General features: G+C 45.1%; 1 protein-coding gene across 5 annotated transcripts in view; it reads left to right on the top strand.

Moving 5' to 3' along the window:
* Pde4b (phosphodiesterase 4B) overlaps positions 1–17,604 on the top strand; it is a 524,499-nt gene that overhangs the window by 408,423 nt on the left and 98,472 nt on the right. For all 5 annotated transcript variants that reach the window (XM_041651414.1, XM_041651416.1, XM_041651415.1 and 2 more), the window contains 3 exons: positions 3,397–3,433; positions 3,532–3,602; positions 12,027–12,076. In XM_041651414.1, the coding sequence (XP_041507348.1) occupies positions 3,397–3,433; positions 3,532–3,602; positions 12,027–12,076 (158 nt within the window). The remainder of the gene's footprint in view (positions 1–3,396; positions 3,434–3,531; positions 3,603–12,026; positions 12,077–17,604) is intronic.

Here is a 17,604-nt window from a genome sequence, read left to right as displayed (position 1 = left end):
CTTTCAGAACCCCCATTTGCAGAGAAGAGACACGGCTTGTCTAACTCTCATCGGTTTAATAAACTGTCTGGGAAACAAGACAACGCCGGCCAGGGGCAGGATGTGTGTTCTCAGCAACCACAGTTCTAATCTGTGGAAATCAACTACAGCCCAGCAAAAGACAATTTCACATATAGTGAAAAACAACAACCACGAAGTAAATTAATAAAGCCCAGAGTCTAGTGGTGAGAAGCAGTAATTTTGATTTCTAAAAGGAAAGCTGTTTTGTGGTTAAGATCTGACTACACTCTTAATTCCAAGACCCAATAGCAAGAAGCTGTTCTGAGCTTGGAGGAGTCATGCTTAGACTAAAAGATTGTAATGCTCCGATTCTGTCACTAGAGGGTGCTTGTGTAACGGTTCTGAGTATTTCACCTTTTTACAGAGAAGGCACACTGCCTTTCTCTAATCTGGGAAATTAAAAATTAAATAAGAATCCATAGTCACATATTTTGATACTGTAATCTCTGCTTATTCTTAATTTGTAAAATAGCATAGTTATGATTTTTAAATAGTTCTGCAATCTGGGAAGGTTTTGTTTCATTTTACTGGGTTTCTTCCCTGATTCTTGTTCTAAATCTGTTCACTTCCCTACCAGCTATGATCTGACCTACGACATTAAGTTAGTTGCTCAGATGCTCTTAGGGAGCCAGTACAGGCAATCCTCCAATCCACTCCTGTTTCTGAATATCCTGATGTCCCAACTTCAAAAGTCCACTGAGCAAGTCCTGTTGACATTGGGCCATGGTGGCCTTCCTCTCTGTGATCGTTAGTTTGTATAGTTTTACTCCTTCTCCAGATCATTTTGTCAACATCAGATCTATGCGTGGTGGTGTTTTGTCTTCCTAAATCGTTTGATTGCCATCAGATATTTAAACTCCAGAAACTCGGGAGACATAGACGATCTGCTTGACTCAAAATCAATTTCCTGTGCTCTCAATCAGCCTTGGTATGTTTTGAACCACGTCAGTTTCATCTCAAAAATTGAAACAGACAGCAAGGTCTTTCACCCATCCGGACACTTGCCGTATGAAAACACAGGCAGTTGGGTGCAAACCACCAGGCACCATTTGTAGCAACCGTTTCTGGCTCCTTTTAGCTCCTATCTGAAAGCCCTGAGCTTCTCCTGTGGCTGCCTCAGCTACATATACTACTAGGCGTGAAGCCATACCCACCCCCTCCCTCCCCCTCCCCCGCTGTAACTATCCCTGTTGCCTTGGGGAAGCCTAACTCTGACACACCACCTCCCTGGTCCATAGCGCCACCTAGGTGTGTCTGAGCACCTTGCATTCAAAATGCACCCCAAAACTTCCATGGGTATCATGACTACTCCCAACTCCTCCGTACATTTCTGGTTTCTGCTCATGACTATTTTCTCAGATGCTCATTTTTTTTAAAAAAAAAAATGAAAATATTCTTTCGTTATGCAAGTCAGTACTGAATTCTGACAGGATCCCCGGCGTCTCTTCGGTGTGTCATGTCCTGCTCCTTTCTTGGCTGTGTCTGCTCTTTCTCATTGATCGGAACCTTCTTGCCGTTCCTCATGGGGCTCTCCCTGCCATGCCGTCCTCAGCACCCTCAGTATTTTGCTTCTTGCAATCCTCTTCCAGTCTGTCTGTCTCACCTCCCACGTCCCTGACAGCCCTCCTCGGCTCGTCTCTTCCTGTCAATTGAGGAAATTGTCAATATAGCAGGCAGTGTGCGCCATAGCTCAGGTGCATGGGACCTTCTAACCTTACTCTCTCCATACGCCATAGTGGATGTGCTCTAACAGACACCAGGGAGCTCACTCACTGTTTTCCCATATTAGATCCTCCGCTACTACCGTTTCTGTCCTAGGTATCTCTTCTGCCTTCTTTCAGGCTATGTCCCTAGAAGTTCATCTCAAACACTCCTGACTCAGCCAAGCCCTCCTTACTTCCACTAACCCATAGTTCATTTCTCTTTTGGGTCCCATCCAGTATCCTTTATTTGTATTTCTCTTTCTTTGTTTATATGTATTGTAGCTTCAAAAATATTTTTGGTCTCCCTTACTATGTTTTGACTCGAGAGCTTGTGGTTTCTGCATAATTTGATTTGTCAACTATGTAGCGAGTATAGAATAGAAACTATCGTGTTTAAAACACAGGCGGAGGGGAGCAGAGAGGCTCAGATCTTCCATTTGCCAGCCGGGTGCTAGTTTGCAGCTGTTGGCGTGTTATCATCCGGAACGTGCCGGCCTCCCGCTGCATTGCCAGTGTTAACTGAGCTAATGTACACAGAGACCCATCGCACGACTTCTCAGCTCGTCTTCATTTTCTTCTCACTGTCCAAACTGGGCCTCCAAGAAATCTCAGAGAATGCCTAGCTAAGGACAAGGTGTCAGAGAAGAGTAGCTACTGATGCATGTGTCTGCAGCTTTGAAACCTGCCTTCACATGGTGCTTGGAACCAGGCAGGTGCTTCCTTATTATGGGGTACCCTCACATGATCGTGGATGAAGCACCATGTTTGGCGTGAAGATGGAGGACAGAAGGGGTAGGCCAGACAGGGAGGGGAGCTTGTTGCCATCAGCTTCCCTGTTGCTGATTCATAGGGTGCCAGCAAATTAACCTAATTTCGTGATGGTGGCCAATGCGGTTTCTCAAACCTTCAGCCGAGCACTTGCTGAAGGCAGTTGTTAGCCGATTACGAAAGCAGATGCCAAAGCCAGGAAAGTACATTGCTGCAAACCCAGTTTTCACTGGTACCTGGCAAGGACTGATGAAGCAGGAGACAGAGCGTATTTAGCTCGGTGGGACCAAATGAGTGTCGCTGTTACGGCTGTAGTAGGCTCAGTCTGCACATTCCCATTAAAAATTTTTTCCTTGGGTACTTTAAGAGGAAAAAAAATAAGAGTATATTAAAAACAAAAAGTAATGGGATTCCCAGACAGAAATCTGTGTTTAAATGGTATTAAAGCTGCGGTTCAAATGAACAAAAGCCAGGAAATCCAGTGTTACCCTTTATCCAGACTGTTGTACCATTTTTTTCCAATGCACACTGTGCCTATGGGCAGGCAGCCCTCCCTTTGAGTTTCCTGGCTCTGGCGACTCAAATCCACAAGTCAGTTTGAATTATAGGACTCTGGGCCTGCCGTTTAATGGGACTCTATGCCCCGAGGACACATGCTCTCTTGCCAAAGCTTTTAGATGGAGACACCGCAAAGCCAGCAATCATGAGCTGGGCGCTGTTTTTCTTTGGAGTTCACAGCTCCCGCCGTCCTCCCACGCAGAAGGGTTACTGGAACAGGTGGGTTGCTGACAGTGATGAACTTGTGCGTGACTCGTGTGTCATTATTGAAATTCATCTGCTCTGCCTCTTTTTCTGTGTTCACCAGGCACGGCGACGACCTGATTGTCACTCCGTTTGCCCAGGTATGTACGTATCATGCTCGTCCCCACCCTGTCGCCTGTGTGGTTTTTTTAAATGCAGTCCTTTGACCCTAACCCGTTTGGAAACCTTGTCCTTGCAGGTTCTCGCCAGCTTGCGAAGTGTAAGAAACAACTTCACTCTGCTGACGAACCTCCATGGAGCTCCTAACAAGTAAGCCAAATTACAGTTCCCTCCAACAGAAGCCCCAAACACTGACGAACACTGAGCACAAACACTGCCTAGAAATCAGCCCTACACGTTAAACTTCCATACACAAGGCATTTGAAAATAGAAAGTTTAAGGGCCATGAGGTTCACTTGTGTTTCAAAGACTAACATAGCCTCAGAGGGTGATAGAGTCCATGATCTTGGGAGGAGTTAGGAGAGGGCCGCAAGCCCACTCACTCAGCCTGTTTTATAGACAGAAAACTTGAGTCCTCAGGAACCAAGTCACTAGCTTATGAATGCACTCACTGTAGGTTAAAGAAACTTTGGATCTAAATCGGGCAGTGGTGGCGCACGCCTTTAATCCCAGCACTCAGGAGGCAGAGGCAGGCGGATCTCTGTGAGTTCGAGGGCGGCCTGGTCTACAAGAGCTAGTTCCAGGACAGGCTCCAAAGCTACATAGAGAAACCCTACCTGGAAAAAAAAAAAGAAAAAGAAAAGAAAAAGGAAGAAACTTTGGCTCTAAGGCTTGCCTCTCTAGGTTTTTCAGTCGTAGTCAATATTTATATCCAAAGTCTTCATGAAGCTATCCGTCATTTGCTTGGCTTCATCCGGAGTCTGATAATGCAGATGATACACAGAGACGGCAAAGGCTAGTTTAAACAATCGCTTTCCTCTCACGGTCCTGTAGTTAGCATTTACGCATCCTTTTGAGAGCAAGTTACCTACTCCTAGAGTATGGGAGCATCACGGTCTCTCACCAATTCTTTTGTGTGCTCCCGCCAGAGTGTGTTTTCTTCCACGCTGTTTGTGTGACTGTATCATTCTCTTGCCTGGGCACTGCAGTGGACCACTCTTTACGAGCAAGTATAGATGCTTGTGCTTTGTGTCTGAGATGCCTCACAGTCCAGTAAGTTAACGGGATGGAAAGTCAGTTGTATTGTATTTAGAGCAAGTAAGAGGGGCACATACCTAATCTAAAATTCCGACTCTTTGAGCCCTGATATGATGTCAAGAATGAAAAGATCCACATCTGACCTCGGGTGACAGGTTGTATCTAGCTTAATTAGAACCTACTGTGTATGATTCCCGTCAAGTCATTTGTGGAAAGCGCATATGAAACACACCAGCTTTCTATTCAGCCTTGATTCTCATCCCCGAGAATTCTCACCATGTAAATGAAGATATTCCAGAATCAAAAACATAAACAGAGAGCAAATCGCAAATCTTCAACACTCAGACACGCAGACAATACACAGAACCCAAAGAACGTGGTTTGGAGATTTTTCTTCCTGTTTATTCATTTATTAATCCACCCCACCAGTATTTATTTCATCCACACTAGTCAGCCATTCCTGCACGTCCGTAATTACACAAATACGTCCTGGCCATTCATTTTATGCTAAGCACTGATGACCTCATAGTGGTCCACACAGACAAGGTCCCTGCCCTTTCACAGCTTACGTTCTAACAGGAAGTGGGGGGTGATTAATCAGTGAGCAGTCAGATCATGTCTCCAGCCACCCAGGCTTACGTTCAACAACCGAGGTCTGGCAGTTTTCTGTCTACCCCTCTCCACCCTGATCACGGACTCTCTCTGCCTGAGCTGTCTCCTCCCTGCCAGTGTCTGCGTGACCAAACTCTGACTTCTTTTATGATGAGTGGTCTCCATCTGACCTGACAGCATGCTCATAACCTATCACACTGTCTTTATGGGGTTTTGTCCCTCACCAGACTGTGGTAGAATGTCTAGCACATATTTTATGTCTCCTCATGAATCTCTCATGTGTATGTGTGTGAATGCGTGTTTCTGAATAGAGAACTATTACGCGATAGATCGCTAATGATTTAGAAAATTCCTGCCAAGTTTAGAAATTTCCTTACTCTTGCATACTGTTCTCCGTATAATTGGTTTCTGGAACTACATGTGTTGACATCGCATAGTTCTACTGCTTGGAAATCATACGCTTGGGCAAGGTAATTATCTTCTTTGGGTTTCAGTTTTCTAAACTTTAAAGTAAGATTATTATGAGGATTAAATGAATTAATATTCATAAAGCACTCAAAGTGACATATGGTATGGTAACTGTGAACTATTATAATTGAAAACTAGTCTTATGGAACCTAGGGGAATTTTTATATCTCTTATCTCAGCAATGCTCTCCACAAGCAACAGTTGTGACAGAGATAGTTACTTCCACTTTATGGATAAGGAATCAAGGCTGGGTGAGATTAAAACGGCCTGAATGTGACCACCTGCACAGCTTCTAGTGAGCATCTGTTGTCCTTGAACCCAATATCCCAACTCTCACTGCTGTGATCCTCTTATTCAGGACACCAGTAAGGCCTCCGGGTGCAGAAAGAAACCCTGGATGGCTTGAACAGTTATGTAGGAACAGCTTCTGAAACAGGATGATCAAAGAGGCTAAGAGCAAACATTAACTAAGCCAATCTCTTTCCAAAGGAAGCACAGAGTCAGAACGTTACAGGTGGAGACAGGGAGGAAGATGAGTACAGATGCCTGGAACCAAACCAATATGCTACACAGATCCAAGGAGCAGGTACACACAGCGTTCTCAGTGCGGTTTGTTAGCATGAGTGTGGGTAGTTTTGGAGACAGCCTAGCCCTGCTGATGGATACACTGATGACACTTTCTCAAGAACTGGGTCTTCAGATAGCCCTGGATGTTCCGGATCACACACAGTTCCCGGGAGCAAGTATCGTGAGACCCTAAATGTCATAGACAGAATGGTCCTAGAGCCATTATCATTCTCAGACTGAGGACCACCTCTCCAATAGTGATCCACTGTGTCACTTTGTCCGAGACAATGTGGGAGTGTGTCTCCAGGAGTTAGTCATCTGCATTCGCTGACCCCGAAGACTCACATCTGTAATTTATAGAGTTCATCTTGCTATTTATCTTGAGGCTTAATGATCTTGATGGTTTAATTTTGAGATGGGTTGTTCTTCTACGACCCTGGCTGACCTGGAATTCACCACCCTGCTACGTGACTCAGGCTGGTCTCAAACTCATGGCAATCCTCCTTTCTTGGTGTGAACTCCTATCCACGCTTGATCATTTAAAGTATCTCGTTATAATCAACATCAAAGGACCAAAATATAAGGAAAGGCAGATCCTCGAGAACTTTCCCCATGGGAGCTGAGGGCACCTCTGTGTCCGATTTAAGCCACCAATGGAGTAGCAGGAGGCTGGAGAGCTGCGGGTCCATTGATCCGCTCCACTCTATTGCTAGGTAGTCAGTACCCACCAACAAAGAGCAGGAAGTGAAGAGAAGATTGTCTACCAGGGATGCACATGGCCTAACAAGAGCATCTCCTATCCCACCCACATGCCTTAGCTTACGCTAACAATTGAAGCTGTAAGATCCATGGAATTTAGAAGCTGCTTTCTGGGATATTTAACGTGGGTTCCAGGGTGCCACTCCCTGTCTTGAATGTAGCATTTAAGCAGTAATTATGTCCTTGGAGTGGTTTTCATGAGACATCTGGCTAGTGTGGTTTATTATGTGAAAAGGAACTCCCACATAGAACTATACTTCTCTTAAGTTACGGTTTCTTTTATCTTTTGGCTCTTTGCTCTGTATAAAGCAGTCCATTGTCTGCCTGAGCTCTGCCACCCAAAGGGTGAAAATCTTAAAGTTTCTGCTGAGGAGGTTTCCTTGCACCTTAATGAAACGAGGGATCAGACCTGTGTTTCTTGGCTGCAAATTAAACCCTACACTTCCGTTGTCCCAGGAGTTAATTTTGAAGGCTGCAGCTTTCCATTTGGGGTTGTGCAATTCAGAAACATTTCCCTGAAGCCCTTGATGGCTTCCAAAAGACCAGCCGTGTCACTGAGTGTCCTCACCACTCAGTAGCCAAGATGGCCGCTTTCATCTTCCGTCAGCAATCAGGGACACACGTGACGATCAGAGAATTGCGTCATCTTTGCGTTCACAGTTCTTCAAAGGCAGAGTTGGATCACAATGTACGCGTTCTCTGAAAAAAATATAATAACCATCTTCTTTAGTGTATATCCGGAAAGTCTTTCAGAGCTTTATATATTTTGGCATGGGACTTAAATTAGCTGAGAATCATAAAATCTTGAACACTCAGATATGGAAAATACCTAGCCAAATTTCCTCCGAGTAAGTGAGGAAATGTATGGGAGCCCCTCACACAGGACCTCACACATTGTAAATCATCAGAAATAGAAGTTACTGCCTGCTCTCCTCAAGTAAGAAAGAAAGTGAGGTCGGGTGAGTTGCCAGGGCCGACATACGTGGAAGGTGCCAGAGTCAGGACTGGGATTAAGATTCCTGGCTTCTATTGCGGCTCAGTTTTCTCTCTCTACCACACAATTGAGGCTGAAAAGCATTAACTGCTGTGGCCACACCACCTTCCCCACGCCTAGCAACATCTTCAGCAGCCAGGTAAGGAACTTCCTCCCATTCTTTCCTGAGTTAGAGACGGCGGGAAACCAGGCAGCACATAGCCTTTGTTTCCCCCCTTGAGCTCACTAGTTTCTGGCTGCCAGGATCATGTCTTACCAACAATAATGTGGCTTCTGGGAGGCATCCAGTCATTAAAGTGTGCTTAACCTCCTTCTTGGACCACTTATCAAGAAGTGATACACTGAATAAACCCGGCCCCTTGCACCTACACAGGGAAGCTTATCTGAAGTAGCAACCTTAAGTAAAGGCCATACTTTCTTCACAAAGTAACTTCCAAGACAAAAGAATTTACATAATGTGTAAATTCAGAGAAATAGTGGAGAAAAAAATGGATGATATGAGTAACCATGCTACTCAGAAAGATGTTTCTGACATTTAAGAAGACCTGGTTCACGGTCTTCTTTCACAAAAGCCTCCCAGAGAACTTGGGAAGATACGCGTGATTCAATGTTCGGTGAACCCAGTGGTCAGGCAGTGAAATGGGCATCACTCAAATGCCATGCCAGACCGCAGGGCTGCAACTAGGAGTGAGACTCGGTCTTTCCTTACCTGCCTTACACTGTGCTGAAGAGAGAGATGGGAAGATGGGGGTTGCATTGCAGTATGATGATAAAATGTTGGAAACTCCATGGCATGGGTGAGGGCCACTCACACCAGAGTATGGGCAGGACTGCCTGAGCACAATCCCAAGTTACACAAACGAGTTAGCTGCCCAGTCAGATGTCTACAAAGTCAGAGCAATGTGACAGAGCATGCGTAGTGGGCAGCCCAAGGGTCAAGACTACATATTAATAGATACACGCTAACACATCCAGAGAGTGTGTTGGTATCTTCTTCATAATACTTCCTTACCAATGACTGGTTCCATCAATAGTCCACCAGGAGTTCGGGAATTCCTACTCCTCGCCAGAAAGTTGATGGGTCCTACAGAAGAATAAAAAAAGAGGGAGAGGTCAAACTGGATCCTACTGTGAGCAGGTTGTGGGGTCAGTGGTGGAGATAAGTTATGAATTGCCACACGAAGAAGAAGAATGGCACCATGGCATCGTGAGTGACTAGAGGAGGGACCATTTTGAATTGGGAATAAAATTTCCTTTTGAAGGAGATTTGTAATCTTCAAAGGTAGGTGATGTTTAGTATGGGCAGAGTTTCTCCAACAGAAGAATGGCCTGAGCATTCATAAGAAAGGAACAGAATGAGGTCAAAGCAAAAGAAGGGACTGACCTTGACCTGAGCAAAATGTACATCAATTTTTATTCATCTGTTCATCCAGCATTCCATACGATAAACGTTACTGACTAGTTAGCATATAAAGACTTGGGTACCATCCTAGGACCCAGCAGTGAACAAGCCTTCCCTTGCCTACATAAAATTTACCTTTGATGTAGGGAGTTGTATATCAAACCCTAATTAGACAGTTCCTATTTTAATTGCAATTTTGGAGTTCGACAAGGGAGAAGTATGAAACTTGAGAGAACACACAGCCAGCCTGTGGTCTGAGATGAACTGTCAGACCGAGGAAGGGTCTAGTGATAATCTAGAGAACTATGATAAGGAAGGGCCACGAAAAGCTTTGCAGGGCGGGCTGAGGAGTTTGGAATTGACCATTCAATGTCATGGACAAACAAAACAACCAAACCAAACCAAACCAAAACAGCCCTTGGTAGTAGTACAGGGGTGTTCAGGAAATGAGATAGAGAAAGGGGCTGGCACTTCCAGTTCAGAACCAGCCGGCTTTGAATCCTGGCCTCCCAGTTAGAAAGCATCATGTGTCTTGTAGTGTTTATCTTCATCTCCTGGTCCCTAAAGACAAATGATAACACTTCCGGTAGAAGAACTAAGAAGGGACAAGCATAGCATCCAGCAATCATGGCATGAGGACTTCCCACCCAGTCACAGATGGAGATTAGATACCAAAGAGAACTTGACTCAGGATCACCCTGTGGATCTGTTGTTGATGGCAGCTGTGGACTCTGTCCATGAACTTGAAGTTATATAGAGAGAGCTGCATAAAAGGTCTATCCCCAGGGGAATGTGTTGTCACTGCCGGGGCTGACCAATAGGCAGGGTCTTCCTCAGCAACAGCCTTGCACGCCTTTCTCCATCACTTAGAATTTGACTTCTTCCTCAGACCTTTCCCCTGCATGGGAATGCAAAGAGGACTTTAAGCTGCAGATCCCTAGGACAAATAGAAATGGACTCTTCTTGGGTGGGATAAGTATTTCTTAATCACCTCCCCAAATGGGTCTGAGGTTCATTTGTGTTATCAGAGCTTGTGAGCATCAATGCCTGGGCCCAGGGTGAGTAGGCATGCTGCCCATTCATAGCACACCAATTCAAGAGTCAAATGAGAGTAAGAAGCAGAAAAGGGAGATTTATTCAGTGTCACAACACTAGCAAGAGAAACAAAGCAGTTCATGCACATCCTCCTCCCTAATACCTACACGAGTCTATCTTCAGGCTCCTGACAGGAATATTAGATTTAAATAGAGGGCAAGAGGTGCCCATAACTAACAAGTTCTGATCAAGCTGTGGTCCTGCCCATTATTGGTCCACCATCATCATCTGAGCTCTGGTTCTGTCTTGTTAGGTGGTCTGACCAGTTCTTGGCACTGTGCGGATCTCTTCAGAGAGACAAGCTCACTCCCTCGTTGGGTCAGCCATTTCTCTCTTCCAGCATGAGACCTCTGGGAAAACTTCCAGTTTCTTAAGGTCCATTGTCTCAGTACATCTGATAACCAAAGGGATGTTTCTTTAGGTGTCTCCCTTTAGGATACCTTCACTAATGTCAGGAGAGTTGCACCCAGAACTACTGGCCTCCCCTTGATCAGCAACATCCTGTTGCTCCTCAGTGGGGTAGACTCTTGCTATCAGGGCTTTTGAGGGGGCTTCTTTGTGAGACCATCAGTGCCAGCAGCCTCTGGGAAACGCAGCCTGTCAGAAACGCAGATGCATCTGTCCACTGCAGACCACTGCATGGGACCCCAGAGGCAGGGTTGACTGCAGACCACTGCATGGGACCCAAGGGGCAGGTTCAACTGTAGGATAGTACATGGGATTCAGAAGCGGGTTTTGACTGCAGGTCACTTCATGGGACCCAAGGGGCAGGGCTGCTTTAGGTCTAATAAATCAGAAGACCAGAAGCAACCTGAAGCAAAGAATTCTAATGTGCCTTGCAGGTTACTCTGCTATACTCTGAAGTGGGAGGTCACTGCTCCATCCTCTTCTCGATGGAGAAATATTTGAGGAAAATAATTTAACTTCATCCTCTAGCCCTCACCCACTCCTGCATGCGCGCGCACACACACACACACACACACACACACACTCATCTTTGCACACAGATATACCATACATACAGATAGGAGAAGTTGCACTAGCAACGGAATGTGTGTTTGCTTGTTTCATTTGCCTCTTGCTGTAAGGATTTTATGGAGAATGGAACCCTCTTTCCTCCAGGAAAGCCAGTGTCTCTATTAAGAAACCCTGATCACTGTGGCCAAGTGCCGTGTGTGGCATTTGGCAAATGACTTGTCCTCTCAAACATCTCAGTTTCCTGAGCTGAAAAGAATGCGGGTTTTGAACTGATAAATCGCCAAGGGTTTCTCTGGCTGTGACTTTCTGTCCTTAACGGGGATTCATGCTGGCATCTGGAGTGAGGCCTCAGCGGCTCCTTTGCTGAGAGACTCTCCTGACAGAAAACCTGAAATGGAGGGGCTGGCGAGGGATCTGAGGTAAACAATGTCCTTCCTGGCAAGTTGCCGCATCCTGATGCTGCGCTGAGGGAAATTCCAGGCCATCTGGATGTGAGAGAACTGCAATCACCTACCAGTGTTCCAGGAGCCTGCCTTCCGGAGATAGCCTTATGTCACTGGGTTACTCATTATACCCTGCAAATCTCCCCAGGGGTCAGGGATCATGGAAGGGGCGAGGGCTCTTCAGTGCATACTCAGCCTCTCCTTCTGCTTTTCCACAGGAGGTCGCCAGCTGCTAGTCAGGCTCCAGTCTCCAGAGTCAGCCTGCAAGGTAAGCCAATGCCAGGAGACCCATCTCCTTCTTCCAAAGCAATAACTGTGTTTCCTATTCAGACTTGTTATTTGAATAACAGCATTCATAGGCACACTCTAACCCTCAGCAGTGTGTCTCTTGGTGACTTTTTTTTTTTCAAAGATGCATTGGGCCTTCACCCTAAGTGAAGCCAAACTAAAATTACTTCGAGACAAAGTGCTCCCTGTATGCCTAGGCCTTCACAATTAAATGTGCGGTCCTGCTGTTTCTGGGAGAGAAGGAGGCAGGCCTATGTCAAGAGTACAACTTGACCTCAGCTTGCTGACCTCAGTGAACTCTAGGAGTGCTAACCTCAAACACTCCCCCACAGGGTGCCCACATTAGCTCAAGATCCCCAAGGCTCGTTAATGGTTCCCCCCACCACCACCTTGCATCAGCTAGAGCTACAGCTTGCTCCACATCCCAACCAGGTGGGAAAACAAAGGTTCTTTTCCGGTCACGAAGTGTTTCTCTTGGAGGTCACCCAGCTTGGTTCTTCTCATCTTTCAATACTGTGCATCAGCCCGTCTTGAAATCTGCTAAGAGGAAGGCTTATTGGGAAGGGGACAACACAGAACATGTGTTTGTCATATCACATGCAACTACTTGGGTGACCTCTTGGCAGTCCACGAGTTCTGCTCCCTTGAGCCTGCCTCATTCATATAGCAGGGAAGTGCAGCTAAACCCCATAGAAAACTAAGATGTTCTCACCGTGGTCACCTGGCATCTACCAGCGCTAGTCTCCCCCCCCCCCCCCCACACACACATTCAGATTCTTCCCCTTTGGATGTTATGCTCTCTCCACTATTACAATGGCCCTAAGTATCTCGGGAGTGTTACAAATGACGAACTTCTGAACGAAGGAACAAAGGCAGTGGATTCCATTTGCTCATTGACTTCTGAAGTATTTGTGGGTATACACTTTAAACACCTTTAGAAGAAAAAAGATGGAGAACAAAAAGGAAAAAAAATGAAAGAAAGCCATGAAGGCAGGTGAGTATACCCCAGAGCCCTGTGATATGAGCGAGAAAGCGGTAAACAGTGTTCTGCCCACAGACTTCAAAACCTCAGCGGGCTGATGGGCCACTTCCGTTAGGTATAAAAAGAAACAGAGCAGGGTCTTAGTGTGTGGCTGAGCTGGATACTGGGAGATCAAAGGAGCTGTTTGGAACAGCCCGATGTTTCATCTTATTGGCCTACGCACGAGGCATCCTTGCTGGTTTTGTTTGCCAATTCTGCCAATGTGTTTCCGACACCAATTTGGGTATTTAGAGTGCATTTTCTTTCTCTTGTAATAAATACAGACACATAGCAGAAGGGTATAGGGTGCTTACGGTTCTATAAATGAACTCATTAGCCAAAACACTATTTGAAAGATGTTTTATGATTATTGGCGCATTGGCTCCAGCTTGGCAACTGAAGCTTTCTTAAATGCTTTTGAAACAATGGAGCAAAGAAGTGACAATATACTTAAGGCAATTTGTTTTTGTCTGTCTTTGTGGCAAACTACAACAATCTTGGGTTTTCTTTGGGAAGAGACTGTGGTGGTACCAATTATTACATAATTACTGGTTTCAAAATCTTCCCAACGGCTAACCACAGTCAGAAGAAGAGGGAGGAGGCACACATCCCGTGTTTTGTTCTTATTATCAGCTTCAATAAGTCTGGCAGATTTTTCCTGTTATTTTAATATTTATCGGCATATGACAAAGAGGTGTGTTTAAATAGAAGCTCGAACGCGGAATGAAAAATACATGGCTTCGAGTAAAAGCATAGAGCGCTGGGGGGCGTGCTTTAAAACAATTAGGTTTTTCACGAAAAGAAAACCAGGCATTTATTTAGAAGTACTGAATTTGAACTCATCTATTTTGATAGAAGTATGAGAAGTAAGAAGTACAAGGCGATAGTTTGAGTGCATTCAGCAACAGCGCACGTTGTCAGCAGAGCCTGACTGACTTCCATTGTGTGTAGCAGGTAGAAGGCAGCTTTGGGAAGATGGCTTCTTCCTCTTCCTCTTTCTCCCTTCTCCTGATTTTTCTTCTCCCCCCTGCCTCTTCTCCCTCCTAGTTTTCCTTCTCTTCCTCTTCTACCCTTTTTACTTCTGCTGCATATAAATGAAAAGTGACTGTCTACGAAAGTGAATTCTCCCAACACAGATGAGATTCCTACACTCACTGTGATTGTTACTGAACAATCAGAACTCTGGGTGAGGGGATCTCTCAGTGTGAGACACCTTTGCTCCTGCTGTTGGGCCAAGGCGATTCTCAGCCCTTGGGGCTCAACAGAAAAGTCCTGTCGTTTGGATTTTGCATGATTGCTCTTGTTTTGTGCGTGGCAACACTCTTAATTCCCAAATGAACTCTGGTTCCTTGGCACTGTACCTTTTCCAGTGGGAATCTGGGCTCCTGAAGGCAGAGGCTGAACCTTTCTTTTCTCTTTGAGGTCAGAATGTGATAAACTATTTCTGCATAGTAGGAGCACAGTAAATATCAAACTAGCCAGAACCATGTAAAAGTTGGACTTGGAAGGAAAATTCCCATAGAGGTAGTAATGAGTTGGTATCTCTGTGTCTAGGGAAAGTATTCACTTCTGCTTTGTTTTGTTTCCATAGTCTGTGTTGTTTACTAGAATTAGAAGGGGCTGGGGTGTCTCCATGCAGGTCTTGAATAGAAAGAGTAAAGCCTACGAAGGTGACATTCTGCCGATGAAGTGGGGAAGCCCCCAAACAATAATGAGAGCTAAACCCAGAATGAGCAGTTCTGAAGCCTGTGCACACAGGTTGGGGAGGTCACAGTAGAGCCTCATGAGTGTGCTGAAAATCCGAAGGCTGAGGTTAATGAGCAGCTCAACTTACACAACATAATCACTTTCTTTTGAATGCATGAATTCTTAGCTTTTCCTGTATAGGATTAAAACAGAAAGGGAAAAAAATAGAATAAAAAGGGGTGGGGGGGGGGGTCTGAAACAAGGCAGGAACTCATGTCATTTCACCTGGACATATTCAAAATGGAAGACTGCAAACATATCAGATAATTGGAAAAATAAATCAGGGTGTATTATTCATAAGTGTGATTACGTGAAAACTGTCTCACTTTCTCCATACCCTCTGTCCCGGGCTCTTGCACGCATCTCATCTGTGTCTGTGACAATGTAATTAAAGAACCTACTGAGGAGATAAATGACTAAGGGGCCACTCACTGCCTTTGCAGAAGGATTTTTTTTTCCTACATGAAAGGATGAGAGAAATGTTGCTTTTAATACCTCTCACGTCTGAGTCACACAAAATGACTCGATTTACACCAAGATGTATCTTATACAGTGGTGGGTAGCAGCCAGAGTGATGTGTGGAGTAGGGTGCCCTATGATAATATTTCTTCTAAAATGTACCACTGGCTTTAAAAGTTGTGAATGTCGCCCCTTGGAATAGACCTTATGTTTTTAAAGTAACCCAGAAGTTGATGGATCATGTGAAATAGCCACCAACTATGTCAACGCCATCACCAAAGAGCTAACTGCTTGGAGGTCCCCAGGCCAGACCACCACAGACACAGCGTCTGCCTCAGCCTGGGTGTCCACAGCATTAACTGTGGTGAGATTTCAACAGGAGTCAATTAAAATTTATTTCAAGGCAAAGATTGTATTTGGAAAGCTAGGACGAGAAAGCGTAATTCTTCCAGTAAAGCGTGAAATGTGCTGACCTCTCCCAGCAACAGCCTTAATTAAGGTTCTTCCCAGGCTCTGGAGAGCCCAAGTCTTCTACTAGACTTCAGGGTCACACGGGAAAGGATGACGCTACCAGTTGATAAGGCCAAGAAGAGGCTTCCTCTCAGGGAACCTATTTCTCCACATGACTCCTCATGTGTCTTCACTTTGCTTTGACTGTTTCTGAGATCTACGTAATTGTGGCAGAGGCTCATTTTGTTCAAGAAATAGAGAAGGGGCTCGAGGCCTGATCCACTCAGATGGTCAAGGCTGTGCTAGAATTCACAGGGTCTAGGATGCGAGAAGACTGACGCAGGCAGGCAGCGGTCCCTCTGAGGACCTCTGGCTGAGGACAGCTATGGCTTGAAAGCTGATCCCATCCGTGTCGGATGACGAGAAAGGAAGGCCAGCACAAACCCAACCTTTGCTTGGTTTCTGCATTGAGCAAGAAGCGTCAGGCAGGATTACCATGTGAGCAAACAGAAACAAGATCAATCATCTAATCAAAGGTTCTGAACACTCAGAATAAAGGCTATCCTGGAGGAAAATGCAAAAAGAAAAGGGGAAAATGAAAAAGAACAGGCATTTTCTTCAGTGTTTGGAAAGATGGGTGTGGCCTGAATCTCTGGGACAATCTGCTTAACTCCACACTGTGAATGTGTAAAGAGCTTATACACAAAACAAAACCATAGAATATAACTGCATAGAAAAACTGCACAGTTTTTGGCTGCGTTCCCTAAATGGTTTGAAAGAACCTCTTTTGTCTAAAATAGACATCCTGTAAAAGTTTGCCCCAAAACACAAACACTGAGCTGTCTGCATTGATTTGCAATTATTTCGTATATAACTAAAATTAAGTACAGGTAACTACAAAAATCATTAGTATGTCAGCTAACGTGTGAATGGCTAAAATGTTTCTCCCGAGCAAACAGAGCCAAAAATAATGTCTTGCTTATTAATGGCTGCTTTGACTTGTGCAGAATTAATTTCTTCATTTAGCAGGAAAACTTTCTCCTCATATTAAATGGGACCGGGGGACCAGCAGCATCTAGTCTCTCAGTACTTGCAGAAAGAGCTAAGTCCATTCCTCAGGAGTCCACATCGTGTTTTCACGCTACTGAGAGACACTATCCACCCCCTCCCCCTGAAAGCTGGAATCATGCATGTTAGTAAGTATTTCAGTTATGCGATTGACGTCAATGGAGTCATTAAATAGATTGCTGGCCCTCCCAGAGGCAAATCACTGCCAGGGACCTAGATACAGACACTTTTTTTTTTCAAAGACAACCATCAGGTTTTGCTATGAGAGAAAAGGAAAAGTTTACAGTGGAGCCGACCTGTCTCCAAACAGTTTCTTTTTGTTCTTTGCATTTTAGTTCCGGCCTTTCTTTCTCTTTGGTTACAGTAGACTCCAAAAGACACCCAGATATTGTTGCCTAAATGTTTTGTGCACCAAAGTATCTCCTGTAATTGAGACCGTAGAGGAAGATAGTCCCCTTTGAAAAAGGAGTCTCGCCTTTTGCTCCATTTAGCCCATCTTGATGTTATTTCAGTGGCATACATTGTCTAGACAAATCACTGTCGTCTGCTACTGACATTGTATTTGATGTATGGACCCTTAAATAAACAGTTTCCTTCACACACACACACACACACACACACACACACACACACACTTGCCTTTTTCTGCTGCCTCTGCATGGCTCAACACTGCCGCCCTCACCTCTGAATCAATTTTTCTGCCGCTGGCACCATGCTATGCCACCGAGATTCTGTAGCAAAGGGTGGAGGAGGCGGCAGGGAAG

Source organism: Microtus oregoni, unplaced genomic scaffold (assembly GCF_018167655.1).
Source record: "Microtus oregoni isolate MIOR12 unplaced genomic scaffold, Mior012 000005F_ref0000423, whole genome shotgun sequence".
NCBI lineage: Eukaryota > Metazoa > Chordata > Mammalia > Rodentia > Cricetidae > Microtus > Microtus oregoni.
This window is presented reverse-complemented; position numbering and strand designations above follow the sequence as displayed.